This window comes from Phallusia mammillata, chromosome 4 (genome assembly GCF_965637545.1).
Source record: "Phallusia mammillata chromosome 4, kaPhaMamm4.hap1.1, whole genome shotgun sequence".
NCBI lineage: Eukaryota > Metazoa > Chordata > Ascidiacea > Phlebobranchia > Ascidiidae > Phallusia > Phallusia mammillata.
In genome coordinates this window covers 12,532,929-12,559,946 of record NC_137255.1, presented here as the reverse complement: position 1 = coordinate 12,559,946, position 27,018 = coordinate 12,532,929, and the positions used below count along the sequence as shown (strand labels likewise).

Genomic DNA, 27,018 nt, shown 5'->3' with positions numbered 1-27,018 from the left:
CCGAAGATTGTTTGCATGATATTCGGCCGACGATTCTAAAACGCTCTGACATACATCATCAGGAGGAATCGTTTTTTTTTTTGCTGTGACGACGTGGTCAACCACTTATTACTTCGAGGCATTGGATTTGGGATTATCTGAGGCGTCACAAAAGTAGTCACGTGATATAAACATAATGTATTGCGCAAAGACCAACCTTTTTTAGTTCACATAGGAATTTAGGGTAAATAGTCTCCATGTGCTTAGAATGAATGGCGATCTTCCCGGTGTCGACAAACCGCGCGAACACATCTCGCTCTTTCAGTGACGCCACAAAGGATTTTACGTCATCCTGATCTCCGGTGATTGTAACGTTAGTGGCAGCATTGTGACAAGCTGGATCGACATTTTGTGGGCATTGTTTTTGACATTCATCCCAAGACAAACCTGTCACGAATCGTCGTTGTGATGGTATCACTGCTGAAAACAAAATGACGTAATGCAAGTGGAAATGGACTCACCTACTGCAGCCATCGCCCCGGGAGGTAGGTTGGCTTCTTTCACGCATCTACCCTCACATAAGCCGCCTGGATCGTCTGCTCCAAGCTCAATCCACCATCGGCATAAGAACAAGCCAACTCACCAACTGAATGACCAACAATGCCATCACACACAACTCCCACTGAGGTCAGCACGTCAATTAAACCGATCTGCAATGTCGTTACCGTAACTGGAGTATTTTGTACAAAGCCAAATTTCGAAACCCAAACCTGGATAGCCACAAGACCCACGAACGAGTTGATGACGTCAGTGAACGTGAAGACATCAGCGCCGGACAGCATCCGTTCGAGATCCACCACATACTTCGATAGTGCACGAGTGCATTTGTGGATAGCTTGTTTAAAGGTAGAAATTTGCAAAAGGTCCCTCCCCATGCCCCCCCATTGCGAACCCATACCTGCGGTGAATAAACTTATTGCGACCTACTTTATCAAAAAAAGTTTAACAATAGTCTAAATTTTAAAATATTCCGCAAATTACCGTGAGTTACAATGGACACATTTTCGTAACATGGGTTTTAAGTTTAAAATCAATCTGCTACTTCAGCTAGTATACGAACACAATGAACTGTCGCTTACCTGTACAAATAAACCAAATTTTTCGTGCCTTTTCTACTTTACTTGAACTTTCAACCGAGCTTATTACTTCATCACGATCCATATTGATGACGTAACCGCGGTAAGGATGAAGATTGCATGGTACGTCACTGACTCCATTGAGAAACGAAGCCACTGCCGGCGTGACGTCACGGACCTCAGCAATTTTTTCTACGTCACAAGTACAACGACGTCGCGAAAATACCTAAACGATTAATTGATTGTTCTTACGTTTTATGCCTTCTTCAGTGCGTGACGTCACCAAGCAAATGACAGATTGGTTGTCATCACATGGTGTTTCATCTTCGTTGTGATTGTTTCGCAGAACCACATGAACGTTTGTTCCGCCGAAGCCGAAAGAGTTAACTCCAATGATAAGTTGATCCGGCAAAGATGTCGCTTCAACAACTGGCTTCACACGAGATTCACGCAACGCTGAAAACATGCTTCGATGTTGGTATTGATATTGTTGATATGTAGGTTAGCGGGCATTGTTCGCTTGTGAATCGCTATGCAGCACTTTATGACGCCACAAAGCCCACTCGCAGGTTCGCTATGTCCCATATTTGATTTAATTGAGCCAATGAGAAGCGGCTCCTTTCGATCCTTGCACATGACGTGGTCAAGCGCCCCCAACTCCTGGGGATCTCCTGCCTGAAAATTATGCTACTTCTTCAAACATTTCGGAAAGTCATGTTTGCACTCTAATACGTTTCAAACACATATACGTATTAATGAGTATTTTCATGCTTTTTATACGTGGCTATTCGAAACAATTGAATCGAGCATTCCTATTTGGAGGCGGAAATCTTAGATTGCTGGAGCCCCAAACTGGAAAAGACATTGCCTCGTGAAATTACAGACACGTGGAACAAACAGAACAAAAATTGCCACGTGACACAGTGATGTAAAAATTTTCACAAACACAGCCCTACACGTATATAAACCCATGTCAACTAATGACACAACGAAATGATTATTCCGCGCAAATGATTATTCCGCGCATAACTGTTTTTCTTGCCCGCATTCCAACTCTTATCTTTGAACTAAACCGATTTGCTTGTCAGCTGTTTTTCTGTTTTATAGCGTTTTTATCTTCTTTAATATCTGTGTACCTATAAACTGATAACGTCATTTTTTTAAGAACGTGCGTATTTGCATTCGATAATAGTGCATTGTTTGACAAAGATAAAAAGTATTTGAATGCAACAGGGCTGCACCAAAACATGTATTGGTAGTTTGATTCCATACCTTAGTTCCGGTTCCGTGCGCTTCGACATAAAACACATCACGTGGTTTAATTCCACATTCTCTGTAAGTCTCTTCAAGTAACCTAGCCTGTTGCCTACCTGTAATCGATGTAATATCGAATTGGTAAAAAAGTACATGACTTTAAACGGAATCTTGTAACTTATTTCCGAACCAGCTGCGTGCATTTAATTGTTAATAAACGTAAATAGCCAGCCTGTTTGCAAGTTAACTGATTTTAAGAATTAAAACCTAATTACAAGAAGGTTTTTTTGAGGGGGGGAGGGGGGGAATACCTGCTGGAAATGTTATTCCTTCGGGCTTTCTTCCGTCCGACGATGTTTTCGAGTGTACCATTTCACAGTATATTCGTCGCGCAGCTTCCTTTCTACACAGATAAACTGCGGCCACCGCCTTGGAACGAACATACCTGGATTGAACATAAATATATTAGCTCGTAACAGAAAAAAACATGAGAACAATATCCCCTACCCGTTGCCACTTATATCAAAAGCCTTGCACGCGCCATCTGGTGACAACATGTTTAACTTCTTGAATTGCAGTGACGTCTGAGGCTTCAGTACCAAATGCACACCCCCAACTATTGCAGCGTCACAATCCCCATTGTTGATCGCTTGTCTAGCTAGGTGCAGCCAAGCAAACTGGATGAGCACGCTGTATCTATCGCCATGCTCGGTCCTAAAAGGATGTTCGATTTGCAACAATGATCGATTTAGGCAAAATGAAACATTTGTGGCATAAAGATATTTCCGAAGTTTAATAAAATAAAAATTCCATTACAACATATTAATTATTTAGGAGCTTACAATTCTTAAAAAATTGGGCGGAATAGTTAATAATAATTTACCTTTGATATCGTAGAAGAAACTGATTCTGTTCGCGAACATGGACAGCGAACATCCTGTGATGACGTAACCTTCCATGTTCCGCGTGTCCGATGTTAGAGCTTCGACTGTTTCGGATCCGCTTACACCGACCCAGACGCCGGTCCGTGTTCCTGCCAATTTGGACGGGGAAATCCCTGCAAGTGAACTTAGTTTGTCACTAAAGAGCGCTAAAGAGCATGAAAAAGCCAAACGAAAAAAATTAATGGATATCCAAACGTGACCTGCGTTGAGAATTGCTTCGTAAGTGACTTCCATCAGCATCCGTAGACCTGGATCCATTGAATCCGCTTGACGGGAATGAACTTCGAAAAACGCTGCGTCAAATTTGTCAATTTCCTTCAGTTTTCCGTTTCTCTTCGGTAAATCCAACAAACCTAAAAAGTACCACACAATTAAGAAAGCACATCATCGCTTCATCTCCATGACAACCGATAAAGCAAGTTTCTGAACACTGAAGATTTTCTTTCATTTCAGTTCCTTTTAATGGCCCAATAATAACACTTTAAGAAAAGTGTTTTAAATAAGATACAGGTAGGTTATTTGTATTCGGTTACAATTCTTGTTACATCGCATTTGCATACTTAGTGTTATTACGTAAGGTTACCTGGTTTCCATCTTCTCTGTTATCATGTCAATTCTGTTACATGATCTGTTACCATGTCAATTTTTCCGATAAGATTTTCCCACAATTCGTTGACATCTGCGGATTCCGGAAATCTTCCGGCGATTCCGCTTATCACGACTTCCGCCATTCTCGTATAATCGCTAAATATGCGCAAAACTTCCGGAGTGCACTTCAACACAACAAACCAAATCAACCACACACCTATAAAAATTTCTCGCTGCTATATTTCTTAAAAGTCAGCATATTCAGCAAGCAACATTTACGATGCAGGTTTTCGCTTTTATTTTTCATTTACAAGAACTTCATATTTTGTTGTAATTCATTTAGAAATAAAGTCAGATGCCAATACCGCACATACGGCAATTGTTTGCTTTAATATGGCAGTTATTACAAAAATCGACTCTTAGTTTTCTACCAGGTAATGAACCACGCGGAAACTACAGTCAAGTAGATACTTCTGATAAATTGACGCAACATGCAGCCGCAGTCGAGTTATCCCGCATTAATTCGGCACTTGCTCTCCTAACCATGTTTTATCGCTTAATGAATTAAAATATCCCCCAAAAAGCATCTTGATACTTTATCACCATACTGTGCAATTAACACGAGTTTGCATGCGGGTGACGAACCTCCTTTTAGGTGAATCGCGTGCGAACTGCAATAGACGTAATGTAAAAAAACATACAAAGATGATATTTGCAGTAAAACACGTTTTTTTACTTGTACACGTATATGCGTCACGTTTGTAAAATGGTGTTCTACATAGTGACGTCATGAGTAAATACAGAGTTAGTTTGTTATATTTAAAGCCCGATCAAAAAATAATTTGACGGAAGCACCAGTCTGTGAGTGATTGACGTCTTGTGACCGCTGCTGGCCTATAGCGAATTGCAGGATTTCGTGACAGAATCGCGGAAATTGACCAGTTGCCTTTAAAACTTTAAAGACGAAGCCCAATTTTATATTCGTCTTCTTCGAACTGCGATGTTGCTAGAACCGAATTCGATGGAAATCACAAATTATACAGTCGTTTACAGTCACTAACTTACGAACATTTTTAGGCGTTGCATCCACAGCGTATTTACAAATTTGCATTGGACATTGGTCGTTGCGTTTTACATGAGCGGATTGGTTAAAACATACCTCAGCCGAATTGCTTTTGTTTCACGATGTTTGATCTTCGCGTTGATAAAAGATGTTGGCGTGTTGACAAAAAAATATTTGCAAATTAAATCCCTGACTACCCAATCCGTTTACGCTGCAAACAACTTTTTCTGGTGTTGTTTGACTACCCATCATTTCAAGTTAAAAACCACAGAAAGTAGAGTTTTCATTTTTTAAATATCAAATAAAAGACACTGTTTGTAAACCACGCATGATTGCCGCACAAAGCACAATTTCCGCAAGAGCGCGACTGGCCGCCGGGTTCTTGCGCATGGGTCAACCTTCTATGTTTAGAAGGGCGTCTTTTAGACCTCCATTCCCGTATTTCCGTCGTCCCGTATTCCCGTTTTTTAGACATGTCCGAGTTGGCATTCCCGTGCGCAAACTTCCAAAATGTAATCTAACTTATTTCGCATCATGGGCGTCTGCAGGAAAAAATACAGGGGAGGGCAATACTATCGTCACACCGCCGTTCGATAAACGGTATTTCAGAACAAAAATCATCTGACAGTGATACTCATTCTTGCCAATCCCAATGTAGCAAAGTAGTGCAATAAACAGAATATTAACTATCACTGAAGTATGTAGTAGGTTGGCAAATACTTTTTAACGGAAGTAGGATTTACATAGACGAACCTTATCAGATGTAACGACAGACATAATGAAGGTATCACATAATGACTGTTTGACACATCCATCAATGACGCAATAATATGCTTGTTACCGAGCTATTGTTAAGTGATAATGTTCGATTCATTTGATAAAAGAATACGGGAGAGACGGGAAAAGTGCCAAACTAAAAGACGAGAGAGGCGGGACTACGGAAAATCGCATATTCAAGTAGAATGAAAGACGGGACTGGGTGAAAGTTCACAGACCGTGCTTATAGCGTTAGACGGGACTACGGAAAAGCATTTGTTCGACATGACTAAAAGACGGGACCGGGTGAAAGTTCACATATAGTTCTTATAGCAGTGGTTCTTAACCTTTTTCCTTGCTGCACCCCTTTTGAAATCACCAACCAATTTTCGCACCCTCTTCTGTAATTGCTTAATAACAAAACCATTGTAATTTCTGTTTTATACAGCATCCCCGCACCCCCTAAAAACACTTCTCGCACCCCTGGTTAAGAACCCCTGTCTTATAGCGTTAGACGGGACTACGGAAAAGCATTTGTTCGACATGACTAAAAGACGGTACTGGGTGAAAGTTCAAAGGCGTTTGTTATAGCGCCAGACGGGACTACGGAAAAGCATTTGTTCGATATGACCAAAACATGGACTGGGTAAAAGACGAGACGGGACCACAGAATAGCGTGTATCAAACATGAATAACCCTGTATACTTTTTTTCGGCCTGTATACTTTAACATGTTAAATGCTTTCAATAATGGCCATTTCTTGAAATTTCGTAGATGTGTTGTTTTTTTCGTACATATCGTCATTTTTAGGTGTGCAATTGCTTTAGTTGTACTTCTACATGTCGATGATGTCCATAGAATAAACCGAACTAATTTGTGTCGACCGGTAATTTTTGTAATACCAAGAGACCTTTTATGAATATCCAAAAAGAACAAATACGGTAGCACTAAGATGTCACGACAGGACACAACAATATCGGGTTACTCTAGTTCAAATCAATACACTGAAGTATTATGCACTGTTACGTCATACATGTACAGTTTTTATTGTTATGACTTAACATACAGTTTTTGGCGAACAAAGTCTAAATCATGATTCTTAAACCCTGCTTTTAGGGTCGCATGCGGCTCCCAACTACTTATTTTGCGGCTCGCACCAGACCTCAGAAATCCATAAAAAATGGTTATTTTAGCTTTATAGGTGATAATTTGTAGTGATTTTCTAAACTCTAAAGTCTCGTTTAGTGCTTGATGTAACAGCTGCCTAACCAACTCCCTAAAACTCGTAGCGTTCGCTACTCCTGCTGTGATATTTTTATGCTAGGATCTAACTGCGTTGCGGTTCGAAAGTCACACAAATGTAGGTTATTGCGGTTAGACAAAGATCAGAAGCTAAAAAATGACCACAAGTATTATGAAGTTTGGCAACAATCCTTTGAGTTTGGAGAAAGTTGTTCATTTGTTTTATAGAGCCCTGCTGGGGTCAGTTGCATGCATCTGAGTAATTGTGAAGGGGGTGACGCATATTTCTTTAAAGGTTCCTCAAAGCGTTCTAGAAATGACTTCAATTGCGACCAGTTCAGATTCATTTACACGGGCCAATATGTGCACCGCGAAACAGGTATTCGGAAACGCTATTATAAAATAAAAAATCCAGATGGGAAGTTAAGAAGTCATTTGGAATCTTTTGAAAGATATGTTTACACCTTATTAACCGATAAGGACGATGCACCTTTGTGTTTGGTCCATTATATGGGTGACGCTGCAGCACATCGCCATTCCTCGCATGGAAATGCAAAGCAAAAAAAACGGAGTATACGTTCCGACAATAAAGACTGTAATTGAACGGTGGAAGAACAAGTTGACTTTAAAAGCGCAAAAACTGTTTATGAAAAAAATGCAATCCGAAAAAAGTAAGGGCAATCAAGACCATATGCCCGTGGATCGTCCCAGAGACCGTAAGCAATGACAAACATTAAACAAACATCTGCTATGAAAAAACGTATTTCAAACGACGAAATCTTTGGGGCTATGGAGGTTTCCATTCAAACGGATACATTCGTACGAATGTTTAATCTTTATCCCGATTTGGTTGTCATTCTTGCAACTGATGACATCATAAATTTAACAAAATAAGTTTTAGGTTTGAGCTCAAACAACTGCGACCTGAGACAATTTATAGCGTATGACAAGGGTGTCCAATGTGCGGCCCGCGGGCCAAATGCGGCCCCCGACAGCATTTCGCGTGGCCCGCGGCTGTTTTTTTTTAATTGTAATGCGTATGGCTCGCCATAGTTTGGATTATGTTTTTGGGTTTTGGCGACTTCACGCAAAAGCCTTCCATGGAACTTTATTTACCAGTAAAACGAAAGCATACATAGTGCTGACGCAACAAAATCCCACAATTTCCCTAAATCCCGTATATTTGGGTCTAATTCTAAAATACGTTGGCCCGCGAGCTTCTTCACCTGGTAAAAATTGGCCCCCGTCAAAAAAGTTTGGACACCCCTGGCGTACGACACCACTTTTTGCCTTGGAGATTTTTACGTTTCTGTTCTTTCTGGGCGAAACGTATGCTTTGATGGTGACCCTGTTTTTCCGATGGGATTTATGATCCACACAAAAAAGTTTTTTAAACACCATAAATAGTTTTTAACCGATATACTGCCTCACATTGGAATTAACAAGATACGAAACATTCCGATTGTTACCGATCGAGAGAGGGCAATTACAAATGCGATTCAAAAGTGCTTTCCCAAACTTACAAATGTTTTTTGCACAAACCATATACTTCAAGACCTCGACAGGTGGATTAAGAAAAATTCAGGCACATCTGATGATATAAAAGTCTTAAAAGACGATGTAACCCGACTGATTAATCAGTCGTCGGAATCAGATTTTGAGGATTGCTACCAAATTTTAAGTAGCACATGGTCCACATCTTTTCGTCAGTACTTGACCGGTCTCTAAAGCAGTGGTTCCCAAACATTTTCATATTTTTTTCAAAACGGTCCCTTCGCCATTATTTCGAGGGCTCGCGGTCCTTAAGCCTAAATGTGTATTTCACACAAACGAAAGTTGATTGCAGGATTTTAGCTAGTTATGCAAAAATGCGCAAAACAATCATCCAAAGACAGCATGTGACATCACAAACAGGACAGAAACATTACAATTGTGCGCGAACAATTGCATTTTTTGATAGTTGTCATTCAATAAAGGCAATTGTTTAGCAATGGAGACAGTCGATTCTCATTTCTACTTTGCTTTAAACTTGTTTAGTGCCACAAACTGACGCCAAATAAGATTACACAATAACTTCAACCGCTTCGCGGTCCCCCCAAAATTGCCTCGCGGGCCCCTAAAAAAAGGGATTCGGAAATTTTAGTTGAAAAAATTGTTTGAACATCTTAGGGAAAGTGGTCAGAAAATAAAGTTGCATCCTATTTATACACTTAAAAATATGATTGACGAAATAACGAGTTCAACTAACCCAAAAGTTTCTGGAGCGGAAAAAGATGCGCAGTACCGTCTTACGCAAAAAGGAATGGCGCGACTGTGTGCGAAGAGGGGTTTGGCGGGCTTTCCGCCCGCCACATCTAGTTTCTCCGTTTCTCACCCCTTCAAAGGCACTGTGCAAAGCGTCAAATTATTTCCAAAACCAGAGTGTTCTTGCGCCAGCACCGGCTGTTGTTATCACATTTTGGCTGTGCGTAGGGCAGTTCAGTTGCCTGTGATTGAAAACCCTAATGACAAATTCAGTTACGAAAAAACCTCGACCATGCGTCTTTGATCACACTGTATAGAGTCATGCCCCATTTCCTATATAAATAGAATAGATATTCAAACGACCTCTACACCAAACAAGGTTTTTAAACGACTTGATTTTGATGTGTCATCCTTACACGAATCGTTTGACAAGAGCAAAGAAATTCCTTTTTAAGAAATATCTTTTTCCGTTATCAACGAAGAGTGAATTACGGCACCTTCATTTTAGATTTCGTACCCCTGGGACTTATTAAGCGATACAATTAACTTAACTTCCAATGAAAATGGATCTGTGACCTTGTTCTGGACACAGCTGTGAAGTATTTTCAACTCAATTTACAAACCGCTGGCAACAAGTTTTTGGTGTTGGATACAGCTTTTATGACTTGTGCCACGCGCCGCACTCCTTTTCAACTGGCATGCTTTATATGTAAAACAAAAGCCCTAAATTATGACAATTTGCTAATTATTTCTGGCACTGGAAGTCATTGGGTTTTGTTTGTGGTGGATTTTAAAGCAAAGCGGCTGTTTTCACACAATACATTAACATCAATTGCTGTTGAAAACCTTGTTGAGGGAGGAATTAAAATTATCCAGGCCTGCTATGCCGTTGCCCAAAAAGAGTTTAACCCCGAAGGATGGACTGTTTGCGAATGCAATGATGTACCACAACAAACAAACTCAACGGATTGCGGGGTTCATATGTTGCCCTAAATCAGGGGTGCACAACCTGCGGCCGAAGAGACGAGTTTGAGCGGCCGTGAACGTGTTTATTAAAATATTTGTACTGGCGGCCGTGACGAAAATAAAACTCTTTTGCGAAATATTTTGACTTTTAAACTGCTCTAAACAGTTTTTGCGGTGCTAAAAATAGTGTTGCCAGCCTAGTGGCCACAAGCATCAGCCTTTTTTGCGTCTACTGTGTGCAAACAATGCAAACAAAACAGGTACCACAAGCATCACAATATCGATTATGACATCATAAACATTTACGACTGATCTTCATACTGTGTAGCTCAATCTGTGCACCAAGGTAGATATTAATCTGGGCTTTTTGGGCGCCATTAGATATGTAATATTTTATACATCAGTAATTTTAAAACAAATGTAATCAGATAAATGGCGGCCGTTGGTCAAATAAGAATCAGCGATGCGGCCGTCGTAGCAAAAAGGTTGTGCACCCCTGCCCTAAATGCTTTTTCCATAATTAACAGCATTCCCCTTGCCAAATCTGTTGCGTACAAAAAAGCTCGGAACTGGCTAAAGTCTATTCTCAACACTGATACCACAGTTGAAAGCGTCATGAAAACCAAGTCCAAAGATCAACTTTTATGGGCAGTTGCCAATGTGGAAAAAGCTTGGAGTTTTGATTGCCCAATATTTCCCCGCTCGAACAAATGCTTTTCAGGCCTTTTTGAGATAAAAGACCAACCTACATTGTGGGACAAATGTGAGAATGAGCATTGCCAAGGAGGTAAAGCTGTAGAGCAGTGGTTCCCAAACTTTTTCATTATTTTGTCAAAACGGTCCCTTTGCCATTATTTCGGGGGCTCGCGGTCCTTAAGCTGGAATGTGTATTTCAGAAAAACGAAAGCTGATTGCAGGATTTTCGCTAGTTATGCAAAATTGCGCATAATAATGATCTAAACCAGGGGTGTGCAACCTTTGTTACTGTGGGGCCAAATACAATTGACAAAATAAGATCGCGGGCCGCACCTGTGTATAACACAAGGTGATTTTACTTTGTTGTATACCAAATATACTTAACTACAAGTAAAATTTGCATTTGATTCTAGCCACAAAACGTCTGGTCGCAAAAAAATGGTATCGGGCGCATTAATCCGCTCAAAAATGTATAATAGTTGGACTCGTTTGCCAGTACATTTGAAATCCAAGCTTCCCAGCGGGCTGCACAACCTTTAATCAAGGGCCGCATTTGGCCCGCGGGCCGAAGGTTGCACACCCCTGATCTAAACTCTAAAGACAGCTTGTGACATTACAGCAGGGGTTCCCAACCTTTTTACGATCCCGTACCACTTGGGCGCTCTGCACTGCCACACGTACCACCATAGAGCACTAATGTGCTCTACAGTGCTCTATGGCAGGACTACTCAAACTTTCTTGCTCTGCGACCCCATTTCAAAACAGAAATGTCTACGCGACCCCTTGATGGGTATAGCCCAGGGGTGCACAAGCTTTTCGCTATGACAACCGCATCACAGATCTTTATTTCACAAACGGCCGCCAATTGCCTGCTTGCTTTGGTTTCAAAATTACTGATTAAAGAAATACTTATATTATATATTTTATGACGTCATAATCTATATTGTGACGTTTGTGGTATCTGCTTTTTCGCATTGTTTGCACACAATAGACATAAATCAGTCAGGCGCATGTGGCGACTAGGCTGGTAATACTCTTTTAAGTTCCACAGAATGTGTTTAGAGCAGTTTAAAAATCAAAATATTTTGAGTTGTTATTTACGTCACTGTCGCCAGTGCATATATTCTAATAAACATGTCCACGGCCGCACAAACGCCAATGAATGTACGCACATATACCATTTATTGTGACTGACATAATAACGCATAATGTTTCGCGACCCCAAAATTATATTCCGCGACCCCAATTGGGGTCGCGACCCACAGTTTGAGAAGCCCTGCTCTATGGTACCACTTCTTGCAGAACAACTAATTTGTTCAAATCATATTTCTAGCTTAAGCTCCAAAACAGTAGATAATGTCTATCAAGAGCAATAATTTGACATAATTAACTCCCACTGTGCCACAGCGTTGTTCTGCTTTTCATAGCAACTATGCTTTTTGTTGAGAATTGACATGACCTGTATTTTGAAGATCATGATACGAAACAACAGGAACAGTTACGTAACAATGACAATAGGCCTTGGGAATGTTTTTTTTTGTAAACAAAACCAGATAAACAAAATAGAAAGTTGCAAATCGAGGTTTTTGCGAACAAAACAGAAGCTACTCGCGTACCAACTGAAAACCCTTCGCGTACCACTAGTCGTACGCGTACCACAGGTTGGGAACCCCTGCATTACAGAGAAGACAAAAAAAAGCAGTACGATTGTGCGCGAACAATTGCATTTTTGATAGTTGTCATTCAATAAAGGCAATTGTTTAGCAATGGAGACAGTCGATTTCTCAATTATCTTGATTTAAACTTATTCAGTGGCACAAACTGACGCTAAATAAGATTATAGAATTACTTTACCCGCTTCGCGGTCCCCCCAAAATTGCCTCGCGGACCCCTAAAGGACCGCGGACCCCAGTTTGGGAACCGCTGCTGTAGAGGAACAGATGTTTTGCGTGACCTGCAGAAAGTGGTATCACAGTTCCTGTTTACTGATAAAAAAAACGGGCTCTGCTACGTACTTTTCATGCGGACACAGATTTGAAAAAAGAGGAAATTTATATTTGTTTTAATGGATTTTGATTTCGGTTTGTGGTCGTATGTTTAATTCGATTTCTTCGTGCTGTGTGTTTCGTTTCATTTCGGTTCGTGCTTCTTTCAGTTTTGCATTGTTTATTACTACATTCGAAGATACAACTAAAATTCAAATGCAATCGCAAACATATATTGAAGTGCTGTGTTAAACTCCGAGTTGTTTATAAAACCTAGATATTTAGAAACTTTTTTTGAAATACAGTGATATTTGCATAAAAATCACGAAAAACAATATGAAAAACGATTAATGATTAGGGAACGAAAACGTATAGACCAGGGGTGGCCAAACTGCGGCTCTCGAGCCGATTGCGGCTCTTTGAGCCTTTGATTGCGTCTCTTTAATGTTGCACACTCAATAACTGCAAAGTTTAGCCAAAAAAAAACGTTGTTGAGAAATAACTGCAAAAAAAGAAAGATAAACAGGAAAATATAACTTTTAAAACATAATGGGAGGCGGAGTTTGCATTCATTATTAATGGAGGTAAACCTGTGTGTCTTATTTGTCCAGTTTCGCTCAATCATTACAAAACTAGTAACTTGAAACGTCATTACGAAGCTAAACACAAAAACTTTCCCATTATATCAGCCTAATTTCAAACACCTTGCAGCCCAGGTGGAGACACACATCATCACCACACAACAATAATTATTTGATAGCGTAGACTTCATTTTGCGTGAATAAATTCGTTTTTGATTTTTTGTCTTGCGGCTCTTTTTAAACTAAGTTTTGTGATATGCGGTTCGAGCATGAAGCAGGTCTGGCCACCCCTGGTATAGACCCACGTTTAAAAGGCAGAATTATTACCATTGTTCAAACGCCTTCAAATGTACTGTTTGCACATAAATACGATTCTCGACCAACATTGTGCAAGAAATTAGACTCCCACAATTGTGGCACCCCATTGATGTAGGAAGCAAGCAGTTGGTCGATGTCGACAAGTCGATCAATCACGCCAAACCAGCTTTGCTCTCCTTTTCGCGCATTGAAAATGCGTCGAGTGCGCTTATTTTTTGGGTTAGTTTTATTGAATTTTAAGTGCTAATACCTTACCCCAACCCTAATAGCCCTAACCGTTAGCATTTTTTGAGATATACCGTTTTGAAAATTAAGTACTTTTGGATCAGGCGTAACGTATCGTGTTAGTAGCTCTACCATTTAGTTTGGCACTTTTCCCGTCTCTCTCGTATTTTAGACTTCCATTCCCGTATTTCCGTCGTCCCATATTCCCGTATTTTAGACATGTCCTGCCAACCAGGGTTGCCAGGTGGCCTAAAAATCGGACAAAAAACGATAAATTGGCCTAATTTCACATGCTGTGTCCGACGCCTAAAAATCATTAGGACATTTAGTGTTTTGTCCTAATATGTCCGAATTTTGATGATTGAATAACTTTTGTCTTCTTCCTATTTTTTAAAGGTTGCAAACCTTTTTTTACGACAAAACGTGGTTTAAAAGTGCAACTTGTTTTGGTTAGTACCTTGTTTATGAAGCAAAAAGTTGACGAAACCAATTATAAACGCTACAGCAACGTGAAGAAAATTCAGTGTGAAAAAACACTAAATCTGTCGCTATGTTTTATTTGTTTTATCAAAACAAATGCATTTCGCTATAAAAAGCATCATCAGTGTCTAAAAACAAAATAAAAAGCGGGATAAAAGCAAAAAATACAAAAAACACACACACCCAGACCAACCGCAAAAAGCCTTTCCTCTGTCTTACAGGACTGCAAATGCAGACCGGCAGGTATGGCGCTGATTAAAACCACGAAAAAGGCGAGGAAAAGATAAGGGCGCAAAACCAAAACAAAGAGCATAGGCGTTTATGGTGCTGATTCAGCAATTATTCTTACCATAAACCCAAATTGCTGTAACAGCACCATAAACGCCTATGCTCTGTTGCGCCACCTACCAGAAGTTCTCAGGTCGGGCCAAAGGTGAAGCTCAGTGTTAGTAGGTCTACCCCTGGCAAGTGGCAACCCTGCTGCCAACTCCATTTTGACGTGATTTCTGATTTGCTGTGCTTAAAACTTGTAAGTGTTTCATGTGTAATTGTCAAGCCTATAAAAAGTTTCCACCCAGATAACCACAAATGCCTCAACAGTCAACATTAACTGCAACAGAAAAACGTATAAGTGAAGAAGCAGCAAGCTTCTATTGTTTGGTGATAATATAATCAGTGTTGCCAGGATGCGCTTTTGTCGCCGAATTGGGCTACTTTCGACATCGAGTTGCGGGCTTTTTTCATGAGTTGCGGGTTGCGCCTTTTTGGGCGGGTTTGTACTTTGTAAATGACATTTTCTACCGTATGACGAGTAATGATGGACCCCTTTAAAACATAAAGTATCGCATGTATCGCATGTATCGCATGTATCGCATGTATAGCATGTATAGCATGTATAGCATGTATAGCATGTATAGCATGTATAGCATGTATAGCATGTATAGCATGTATAGCATGTATAGCATGTACACAGCCTATATACTAAATCTATCGCATGTACCCGGGACTTTCCCCAACTTGTATTGTAAGTAACCGCATGTACTTTACTACGCAGTTGCAATGCTATAACTACATGAGGTACGAGTTTTTTGTCTTTTGTCTTGGTCTGCACTGCAGTTGACTGATTTATTGAGTATGGTTTAGGCTGAATGTAACAGTCTTCATGTGCTCTACTGCTGCAATTGCAACTAATATCTAAAGACTTTTGTCTTACAGGATGTCTATTACATGTGTTAGGCAAGCAAGGGTATAGAAAACTAAAGCAAGCAGTGTTTTATTTCAACATCCTTTATTGAAGAATCAGTTCACAGTTGCCGATGCAAAAACAAGCAAACAACAAAATGAATGAAATTCAAATCTCAGAACTCTAAAACATTCATTTGTGTTTTCCTGGCTTTTTATCAGCTTGTTTTGGTGGCAATTTTATGGTCATGGTTCCTTCAGAGAATGTGGAAACAAACTTGGCAAAGTTTGGTCCATTAAAGTTGGATTATACAAAGAAGTGTGATGATGACTTGCATTGGAATTTGGCTTTAAAGTTTGTTGCTTATCAGTCTCAACTTTTATCTTACTTTCTAATTGATTGTCAGCTGGCAAAGATTAGTGCATTAGAATGGAGAAGACGCAGAAGTCTGGTCATCATTGATGATAGGTTCTGGAAGTTGGTCAGTGTGATAAAATATGATTTTTTCTATCCTTGCTGGTCCACAAGCAAGAAATGGTTTGGAATGCATATGCTTTAAGCAGTACCTAGTATTGTCTATAATTACAACAAAATAGGTGCTGCTTTGTTGTGCATTTGATAAAGTCCTTTTTGATTCAGTAGTTCTGCGGCATATATATCAACCTCTATCTGCTGTGTTTCACCTTTTTCTGGTACTAATGGTTTATGATTGTCAAAAAGTATTCTTTCCTTTATCCCCACTTGTTTTACCACATTATTTTCCACGTCTGCTAACTAAATTTAGTATGTTTTTGATGTGTATTTGGTATTTTTTACTGCACCTTCTGACTAAAAATTGAATAAATTGTATTATTACCTATCTGCACGTCGTTTATGATTTTAATGCACTGACATACTAGTGGACATTTTTCGGAATTTTCTCCTGTCAACTATTCTGCATTGTTATATAGTTCAAAACCCGTTCAGCATCTGTACAATACTTTCCACTTATGGACAACTGATACATTATGCAGTCATTAGCTGATGTTCTGAAATTAAATTTACCCTAGCCATCTGTGCAGTACTTGCAAACCTAATTCAAGTTTCCAACAAGTATTTTAGGTTTTCAATTTATTTTAATTACAATTTAGTCTTTGGGGTTACAATAAAAAAATACAAAGAAGCACCATAAAAAACACAAAATATTATTGATAATGTCAGCAAATGAGTAAACAGTACAATCATAATTCACAGCTGGAATCTTTGTACTGCTACTAGGACAACACTGTCAATAAACTAAAACATGATAACCAAATATGTTTTCAGAAAAACTGTTGGACTTGTCTAGCAGTAACTTTTTAAACATTTATCTTGAAAGTTAAGCTGAAAAATGGAATCATGAATTAGTTCAAAAACATATAAATCCTGCACCAGAAAGCATAGTAAAGTGTACACACTATAATTAATACAATTAAAATTAACACCACTCTGTTACGAATCTGCTGCATGAAAAACAATGAGACTAAAATACCAGACTTTTAAAATGAAGTTAATAAAATGACTGTCTGAACTTGTGCAACAAAAACAGCAACAATGAATGATTTACTATTGATCGCAAAAACTTTACCAATCTGCAATACAAAATGTAACACAGAAAGTAGTACATTTTATAAAGTAAAATTGTGCCTGCAGTGGAGCATTGATCAGTTTCGTAAAGCAAGAGGTTGCACAAAGTACTGACTTTAAACCAATTACAACCACTTCACCAGTCAAACTCCTATCAATTTTTATCTTAATTTTGTTGTTACACACCAATTAAACTAGTGACTAGTGAGCCTAGGTCTTTTAACTGCAGGCACATTTTAACAACATTACTTTGTACAGTCTACTTCTACTCACATTTAATTTTCTTACAACACAAGTTAGGGAAAGTCCCGGGTACATGCGGTAAACGATTATACATGCTATACATGCTATACATGCTATACATGCTATACATGCTATACATGCGATACATGCGATACATGCGATACATGCGATACATGCGATACATGCTGTACATGCGATACTTTATGTTTTAAAGGGGTCCGTAATGATTGCATTATTATTGTGACGTGGAAAACGTTGTAAGTTCAATTTCGACAAGAAAAGAACTAATGAAACTGCCGAGCGTCGGAGATTTAACATCCAGCTGAGCAAAAGAATGCTTTCAGTCCACGCAATGCAACGTTCATTTTTCAAACAAAGAAATTTAATAAACGCCTTCGTTGTTACCACGTAATAAGAATTGTCTCTTGGCAAAGACCATTGTTTCAAAGGTCATTTTACTTTGTTATTAATGCGAAATATATATTTTTTTTTTTAAGATTACAAAACTTTAAAAAAGCATGAAAAGTGGGTAAACAGAGTGTGTTCAATACAGTGTTACTGGAAACAGCTCAATTTCACGTTTGAAATGCACAAAAATTAAATCCGAAACGGAGAAACCTGAATAAAAACAGGTGAAGGCAGTAAAAATCAATTGTATTTCTAAAATTGGGCTACTTTTTACGGGTAAAGTTGCGCCTTTCCACAATTTGACCTGGCAAATACCTTAAATTGGATGACTTTATGTTTAGATATATTTTTGGATGTTTTATTTTTCAATTTAGATGATTCTAGGTATTTTTTGAGGTAAATTATTTCATTCAAACAAAAGTGGAAGCCCTGTTCTAAACTTGGCAACTGTTACCAGCATATCGTTTTGTTTTTACTTAATATGTCAAAAAATGCAGTTGAAACTTCGTGGAGGGAGACACTACACAATGCCACAGAATATATAAAACGTGTTGCAAATGAGGTAAAACCAAATTGTGTCTTTAACTACTTTCAGATATCAAAACAATATGTGTAACATTAACAGAAAAAGTTTGTACAAAAATTGATATTCCTGCCACTGATTTCCTACTGACCACTATAGCACATGCTACTGAACAGTGTAGTATAGTATGCTATACCATGGTTTCGATTAATGCATAGCATGTTTTGTTGCCAGGCACAAGAAGTTTGGAAAACTGAAGATTGGCAACTACATGTTCTCATTGTTGAAGTTTTTATTTGTTTTTTTTTTGTGTTGTTTATTTACATTGCTTGGAAAGTGTATGGTAAATCTATAGAGGAACTTCTATCACAGAACACAATCAACCCAGGTTTTTTGGATTTCTTTCATAACTTTTTCGGTGAAAAACATTGGCACCCAATTATATGGGACCTAATTTAAACCAATATTGTAAATATATCCTTTAAGAAAATCTGCCCCATGTACACTGGTGAAAACCGTGCAGGACCAACATGTATCGTGCACGACCCTAAAGTTAACGTTCAAAACCAATTTCAGCAGGCACAAAGCAAGCGTTAGAGGTCAAGGCAGGACAATTAAATGGCTTTGGTGCGAAATTTCCACCTGCCACCCAAAATATTTGTCGTGCAAAAATTGTTTATCAAAAAAAAACCGCGTGCCACTGCCACAATCTGCAGATTAGTGGAAAACCACCCTACTAAAACTTGTTTCCTAGCATTATTAAATGTAAATTGCAGTTAGTTTTATCTTTTTTTGTTTTTAGAAAATACAACAAGAACAGCAAACTTTAGTGTGGGTGGAACATCTATGTAAGTATAGACTTGCATATATAAAAACAACCTTTTGTATGCCATTTCTTAAACTATAATGAGCAATAAGAGTGTTTAAAATAACTTGCCTGGGCCATTCATGCAAACATTTGTGACATTTGTAGTGAAATTTTAAATTCAGATTTGAAAAGAAGACAAAGTAATGCATGTCACCAAAATGGACAAAACAACTTTTACAAAAACACCACAAGATTTGACTGATTGTTGGTCTGATGAGGACAGAATGGAATTCTTGTTTTCAGCTTTTCCTCCTGATGTTTCAAACAAACCAGAACATTGGACAGCTAAAATGAATTTCTGGACAAAACTGATTTGTGATTTGTTTTACTGCAGTACATCCATTACTATAACCAAGGAAGATATTTTGGATGTTGTGAAGCGTAATGGAAAGTTTCCTCTCGGCTTTGAAACCATCTGGCAGGAGATGGTTAAAAAAGGTCAAATTATATCTTCACCTGAATATATTAGGAATTTAAACATGAATAGCTCATGGGTGGGATGGAGCATCAATATACTCTTAAGAAAACCTTCCATATGGATAGCAGACAAAGTTCTTAGTCCGATCAAAAACGAACAAACTGGTTTGGGCTTTGTTTGTCATGATTCTTTACAGATGAAGTGCCAAGAAGTCTACAACATTTTGCAGAATTATGAAGCAAAGTATAATTTAAGCGACAATGAATATGTCATATCCTATCAATCCATACATAAGATTACCAAGGGTACAGTTAAAACTGAAAATTGTCTAGACATAACCTTGCTAACTCTTGAAAAACAAAGAAAAGTTGCTGTGTTTACACTTCAGAAGGAGGGTAAAAGTGATGGAATTCAATTACAGCCAGTAAAATATATTAAGTTTTCAAATTTGTCTAACAGTGATTCATTACCTGTGACTGAAATTGACCATGGCATCATACACTTACACCATACCAAGTCGGTTCTAGTTGAACAAATTGAAAATTTATATTCAAAACAAAATCATCTTGCAAACACTGCTCGAAAATGTGTGCAGGACAAGCAGAGAGTTCTTGCTAAACATGCATTACGTCAAAAACAGCTTTTGACAAAAAGCATTCATGATAAAGAAAAACATCTTGACAACATTGACCAGATGCTGGAAAGCATTGAGCAAAGTAAAGTAGATCGATTAACTCTAAATGCCTTTAAAAGTGGTTTGGCTGCACATAAATTGTTTGTCAAAAAGGCTGGTTTGAATGAGGATAGTGCGGCAGAAACAATGTTTGAAATTGCAGATATGATTGAGTATGAAAAAGAAATGTCTTCCACAATGGCGAGGGAAGTTGGTGATGTTGCCAGTCAGGAGGAGTTGGAGACGGAACTAAACAACCTACTGGAAGAGAGTGATAAAAAAGTTGATGAAGTTGATGAAGTAGAAAATATGATAAGCAGTTTGGAAATTTTGGACAAACTTCCTGACGTAAAATCTTTACCAATTGTTTCCAAAGACAATGCAACCACTGCTTTTAAAGTTCAAACCAGCCTAACTTGATTGTTTTTGTGTCAAAACGCTGGTGATTTTTTTCATCCTAATACTGTGCATTTTAGTAATGTTTGATGGCAAGTGATGAATGTACTTCAAATGTACCTTTTTCAGCCATGTACTATAAGGCATTTCTCATACTGAAACATCATTTTTTTCAAACTCATCGATTTGCTATGTCTTGTTTGGCACGAAATGTGTTTTTAAAATCTGTGGAGTCTGTTGCACCTGATCAGTTAGTTCTTCAAAAGCTTGACAGGAAAAGAAATACTCTTTTTTTGGGTATGTATGCATAATAAAATATCATAAACCTTATGGAAATAATGCATTCATTTACATTGTAAGGTGAATATGGGCATGTTTTGGACAAAAATGTGTATGTGATTGGGTTTGGAAAAGCAGTTTGTGGAATGTGCAGGGCTCTTCAACAAATAATTGGGGATCATATTGTATCAGGTGTTATTAGTGTTCCATCTGGACTGCCCAACAACCTTCGTAAAAACCAAAAAAGGTACTGGTGCTTTATCAATCCATTGGCAATGCACCTTTCTATAGCATACTGACTTGTTCATATCTACAGTTATTTATTGCCGTTAGATGATGGGAAAATTAAGGTAATTGAAGGAGCAAAGGACAATTTGCCCGATGATGATGCAGTGGAAGCTGCTAAACAAATAGTTGAGATAACACAAAAGGCATCATTTAATGACCTTGTGATTGCTCTGGTTTCTGGAGGTGTGTGTTTGTCTATAAATAGAGAATGTAGTATTAGTGTTGTGACTTGTGCTAAGGTGGATCAGCACTTCTACCTGCTCCAATTCCTCCCATAAGCCTTGACATCAAAAAAATGGTTACAAAGGCTCTTGCAGAAAAAGGAGCAACTATTCAGGAGCTAAACATTGTTCGTCAGCAATTATCATTGGTGAAAGGAGGCAAACTTTTACAGTTCGCATATCCTGCCAAGGTATGTCACACAAGCCCACAAACTTATGTTGTGAGACAATTTAAACTTTTAGCTATTTGTAAGTGTTCAAACGCCCTCAAAGACGTCATAAATAACAAGAAAGTAGACAAACTGTTTGTTCATGAAGAGTCGGCCAGTTATTATTATGGGTTTCCTTCGAAAAAGAGACAGATTTTGATTTTTCGGTCTCGTGCTAATTTGTTGGTACCATTTTTCCCGGAAAAATTGATTCATACTTTTTTAAGCGCACGCACATAACGATTGGGTATCTAAACTTGGTCACTAGAAATATTCGGCCATTTACACTGAATATTTGTTGTCTACACTGTAGACTCTACAGGCCAAATAAGTTAAAAATAGAAATGAATATTCAAACACGTTTAGATGGAAATTTAAGTTACACTTAAGGCCGATGCACACACGATGCGATGGATGCGACTGCGATGAATGCGATTAACCGGCTCATTGCGATGGCGGCGACGTTGCATGCACACACAAAGCGATTTTTGCGCTACATCTGGTTTAACTTAAGCCCGATCCACACTGTATAATTGCTCGCTGGTATAAGCTTCAATTTCTGCGTCATGCTTGGTTGACTGCCATCGTGCTCTTAAATAGCTGACGACTTGATAGCAGTTATGTACTTACTAAACAACCAATAAGTCTAACATGGATCCACCAGTTGTAACTGTCTAACAAACCACCCATGGCGTTCTATGGATTGACAACATCTTTGTATTACTTGGCCAACTTTGTAGTTTTATCCAACAAACATTGCATGATATTTTTTTACTGAACAATAAACATAAAAAGAAAACAAAAACAATTGTTCAATGGAACTGTTGGATGGGTTACAGTAATGAAGGCATTTTTCTTCATAAAACTGATGTTATGTAAACATTTTGCAATAAATTGATTAATAAATTTATGACACCGGAAATGTAATCAATTGTAAGTAAATAAATCATGTCAAAAAAATTGGAGGCAGATTTAAAATAGTGTCCATTACAAACAGTAAGCCTTATTTTGTCTTGACAATGTTTAGAAAAACATATTATTTTAGTCATTTCCTATACATGAACATGAGCATTTGCAAAAAATAAAACACCAAGGACAAAATGAAAGCAGACATGGTGAGCTGTTTGTGGCAGTTGATTTATGCTTCTATCATTGCTTGTCCAACCCTGTCATTTTATTCTTTTACATGGGAGGTTTCTATCTCTGAGAGTATTGATCAAAATCATCTGTTCTGTGGACACTGATTTGGTTTGTTGATGCAGGTGTAGTTGACACCTTCCACATCAAATGTAACCCAAAAGTTACATGTTAACCAAGTAGAAAGTAGCTAGTTTCAATGTTTCATCACAACACCCTTTCAGCTTGCACTTGAATTGGTACATTGTTAGGTGTGCTGCTCAAAAGAAACAAAAATATTCAGTCATACAAATAAAACAACAAATATAAAACATCAAGAAAATTGGATTGTTTCATATTATGTCTATGTTCCAAGTAGAAAGGCAGTAAATCCAAATTCAAAAATTTTTTTCAACACTGGTCAGTGGAACTAGTATCTACAACATCATAACAATCCTTTTACTTCTGTTTCTCCAAGCAAAACCAATCCAGTTTACAAGGTGTTTCTGATTTACTAAGCTAATCTATTCAAAAGTCTTGTAAACACAAACACGACACTTTTGTGAAAGTTACCTGGTGATCCAGAATTTATATTGTCGTTCTTGTTCTTGTAACTCTTCACTACAACATTATGTCTTAATTTTCTGTGCACAAAAAGAAATCACTACAGCTTTGCAACTTGCTGATTCGTTGTGGAGTGTGGACCGACCGCAAAGAAAGCCAAAATATCGCACTGACCTCTGCGATGACCGCGATTTTGTAGCAAACATTTGAACTCTGCGATTTTGTCGCATTTGTCGCTGAAGGGCGGAAATGACGTCAATTATTTTGGCCTTGCGACAAAAAATCGCATCCATCGCATCGTGTGTGCATCGGCCTTTAGAACCGGGGTCGGCAACCCCTGGCACGGGTACCAAGGTTGGCACGCGAGATGTTTTTTCATGGCACGCCAGCCGGTTTGTGTTGAAGTAACAATATAACTTGTTACACTTCTTGTTATCTTAAAATTCAGCCATGCAAGCACGAAACACTCTGTTTTCTCTTTTTTTGTTGATATCTGCTGGCACTAACCACTATTATTTAGAAAAACGCTGGCATGCGAGGTCATTAACAGATGGAAAAAATAAGTAAATTGGCACGCGCTGCCTAAAAGATTGCCGACCACTGACTTAGAATAATGCGACGTTTTTCCCAGGGTTACCGTATCCGCGTGAGCAAAATTCCGGACGGTTTCAATACATCGTCATATCGCATGTTGTTACATATTACCAACCCAAATAGTTTTATTTTTGACAATATATCATTGTTATCACCAAGATAAAAGCCCAGTTTTGCTTCCTAGTAAGTTACAAAACATAACCAGAAACAGCCCACCAGAACAGTTATTTTAAGATGTCAGAAAAAATAGGGATCGAAATAAAATTAAGTAACAAATCTATATCTGCAAGCATGGGCGCCGGCACGTAGGGGCAAGAGGGTCACTTTCAGACAACGCAGTTCTACTGCATAGGCCTATAATTTCTGGCTATATGTACATAATTAGCAGTGTTATCCATCTGTGTACAACGATGTATGTCCAAATTTGACCCCCCCCCGGGAAATTTTCTACCGGCGCCCATGTCTGTAGCCTAAGTATTGCAAATAGTGTTTGTGGATAGCCTAATCATTTAACAGAAATTGGCAACATATGGGCAAAGACACCTTCATTCATTTAAAAGATAGGTATTTGCTTCCATTATTACGGGACAGTCTACCTTGTAATGTAAAACCTGTTTTGTGTTTTTCATGAAAAATGTAGCGACCGAAAAATTTAATTAAATATTTACACCAGCAATAATATAGTGTAATAACACTTCACTTAACAACGTACTGCTCGTGAAATAACTTTGACTGTATTTAATAGGCTTTCATTATTTAATGTTTTTGTAGGTTTGGGGTCTCATTTTATCTGATCTTGTTGATGACCAAGTAAATTTGATTGCAAGTGGCCCAACTGTGATTAATGAATACACGAGTGCTGATGCACTAAAAATACTGGAACAATACGAAGTCAAAAATACGCCACTTATGGTATCCTCATTTTCAAAAAGTCCTAGTGATCACACCCCAATGACGGCAGATGTTGTGAACTGTGTGGTAGGCAACAACGAACTGGCGGTAAATGAAGGGCTTTCGGAAGCAAGACGCCACGGCTTCACGGCGGTGGCTCTTAGTCGTACATTACACGGTGAAGCAAAACAACTGGGATTCCTGTTTGCAGATCTCGGCATCGATTTAGCAAGTATGTTGGAAATCCACGATCCATGCAGAGTTACGAAACTTAGATCAACTGTGGAACGTATCAGCGCCATGTCACACAGTACCATAGAGTTCGAATCCGTCTTTACCACGCTGTTTCCGTCGGTTATCTCTAAAGGTTTGTGTTTGATCGGGGGTGGAGAAACTACAGTGACTTTACAGAGCAGTTCAGGCCAAGGCGGAAGAAACCAAGAAATGGTTTTGGCAGCTGCTATAAGGCTTTGTGAACGTTTGGAGGGGACAGAAAATAACTGTGAAATAACATTTCTTTCGGCGGGCACAGATGGCCAGGATGGCCCGACTCCGGCTGCAGGGGCGGTCTTTTGCTCCAGCGATTTGACAAAGTTTGATCTTGCCTACGCCAAAGAATGCCTAGTCAACCACAACTCGTATGTGTTTTTTAAAGACCATGGTACTGTTATGACAGGTTTGACAGGGACTAATGTTATGGATATACAAGCGCTTGTTGTACGACGAACAACATAATTGTTTTAACATCTGGATGTTTCATAATGTCCATAAAGTTATGCAATACATAATCAGCTGTTGCTAAAATTTACGATTTGAATCCAAATGTAATATGCAATGCGCGTTCTGTTACTGCAATCACTAACTTTTTGTGAACAATTAGTAAGCAAGGCTTCATACGAAGTCCGTGCAAAAACACGCCATAATTTAAACCAGTGGTTCCCAACCGGGGAGGAATTCCTCCCTAGGGAGGAATTGTGAGAGTTCAGGGGAGGAATTTCATAAAAACTGTAAAAAAAATTACATTGGAAATGTTTCAGAATTTCGCATTGAGTTGTAATGTAAAATATATTGATGTTTCAAATTGCTATAATTTTGTATGTTATATTTGCTTTTTGTCTAATGGGGAGGAATGAATAGTTCGAAAATGGTCAAAGGGAGGAATCTAACAAAAAAGGTTGGGAACATCTGATTTAAACCTTTAGGCCGAAACATTCTCTACCTCTTAATTGAGGTTCCCTTTATAAAACTTGCATTCATTTTGCTTTATATTGTTGTTTGATAAGTAGCCCAATTAATTCTCTATTTCTCACCTGGCCTACTGGCATGTTGTGTAGACATAGCCATAGCCTAATTAGGAACAGAAGGTTAATTGACGATATCATAGGGCAGGTATGGCGTACCACTGACCCGCGGGTCACGAAGTTACCCGCCACATGAATTTTAGTGACCCACTTGTAGTTTCAACACAACAGTTAAATGAAAGCCCTTTGCCAGATTGCCTAATCCCTAATGTCTTAAAATACAGATTGTTGAGTCAATTGTGAGGCAACAGATATGTTTATTTAAACGTACAACTTGAAAAGATTTGTTGTAACTTTGTTGACGCTGTTCGGTTCAACATATTCATCCGAATCCTTGTTTTCACACATGAATTTGGTAAAATCAAGTGCCAGGAATCGTCTCAGCTCACATATGACTGCTGCGTGTATTAAGCTGAAAACTAGCTAGGATTGCAAGACTTGCAGAGAAGATGCAGCAACAAGCTTCTCGTTGACATCTACATGTAACAAAATATGTGACCCACTTTCCGAATTCTGATCTCATATATGACCCATTCAACTAAAAAGGTTCGCCATCCCCGTCACAGGGGAATCTTTGTTTCAAACATGAAAAATTTTCGGTTCTCAAACTGGGGTCCGCGGTCATTTAGGGGTCCGCCACGCGATTTCGGAGGGACCGCGAAGAGCTTGAATTGCTAAATTGCTCTTGTAACATTCCCAGGCGTGGTAATCCATAGAATACTAAAATATTATTCTATGGGTAATCTAACGCAGTGCTCTTCAACCGTTGTGCACGGTGCAC

At 38.7% G+C, this 27,018-nt stretch overlaps 3 protein-coding genes, 1 long non-coding RNA gene and 2 pseudogenes across 4 annotated transcripts; 3 read left to right on the top strand and 3 right to left on the bottom strand.

Moving 5' to 3' along the window:
* Nucleotides 1–29: 29 nt before the first annotated feature.
* LOC145223470 (fatty acid synthase-like) lies at nt 30–1,200 on the bottom strand (annotated as a pseudogene).
* On the bottom strand, nt 1,123–4,044 carry LOC145223469 (fatty acid synthase-like; annotated as a pseudogene).
* A 5,822-nt stretch (nt 4,045–9,866) lies between these two features.
* Nucleotides 9,867–16,199, top strand: LOC145223468 (uncharacterized). The gene is made up of 3 exons (XM_080089887.1): nt 9,867–10,189; nt 10,658–10,959; nt 15,862–16,199. Exons 1-3 carry the CDS (start codon nt 9,867–9,869, stop codon nt 16,197–16,199), a joined length of 963 nt encoding a protein of 320 aa, XP_079946013.1.
* A 2,041-nt stretch (nt 16,200–18,240) lies between these two features.
* On the top strand, nt 18,241–20,903 carry LOC145223399 (charged multivesicular body protein 7-like). The gene is made up of 4 exons (XM_080089824.1): nt 18,241–18,458; nt 18,654–18,807; nt 19,222–19,267; nt 19,410–20,903. Exon 4 carries the CDS (start codon nt 19,431–19,433, stop codon nt 20,796–20,798), a length of 1,368 nt encoding a protein of 455 aa, XP_079945950.1. The 5' UTR covers nt 18,241–18,458; nt 18,654–18,807; nt 19,222–19,267; nt 19,410–19,430; the 3' UTR covers nt 20,799–20,903.
* Nucleotides 20,864–26,383, top strand: LOC145223398 (glycerate kinase-like). Its single transcript, XM_080089823.1, has 5 exons — nt 20,864–21,071; nt 21,135–21,300; nt 21,370–21,524; nt 21,581–21,753; nt 24,817–26,383. The coding sequence occupies exons 1-5, from the start codon at nt 20,864–20,866 to the stop codon at nt 25,669–25,671; spliced, it is 1,557 nt and encodes a 518-aa protein (XP_079945949.1). The 3' UTR covers nt 25,672–26,383.
* LOC145223404 (uncharacterized) lies at nt 22,135–23,820 on the bottom strand. The gene is made up of 3 exons (XR_013859472.1): nt 23,626–23,820; nt 23,461–23,531; nt 22,135–23,164 (listed from the first exon to the last, which is right to left on the bottom strand). It is a non-coding gene; the product is annotated as an uncharacterized LOC145223404 (long non-coding RNA).
* Nucleotides 26,384–27,018: the final 635 nt, after the last annotated feature.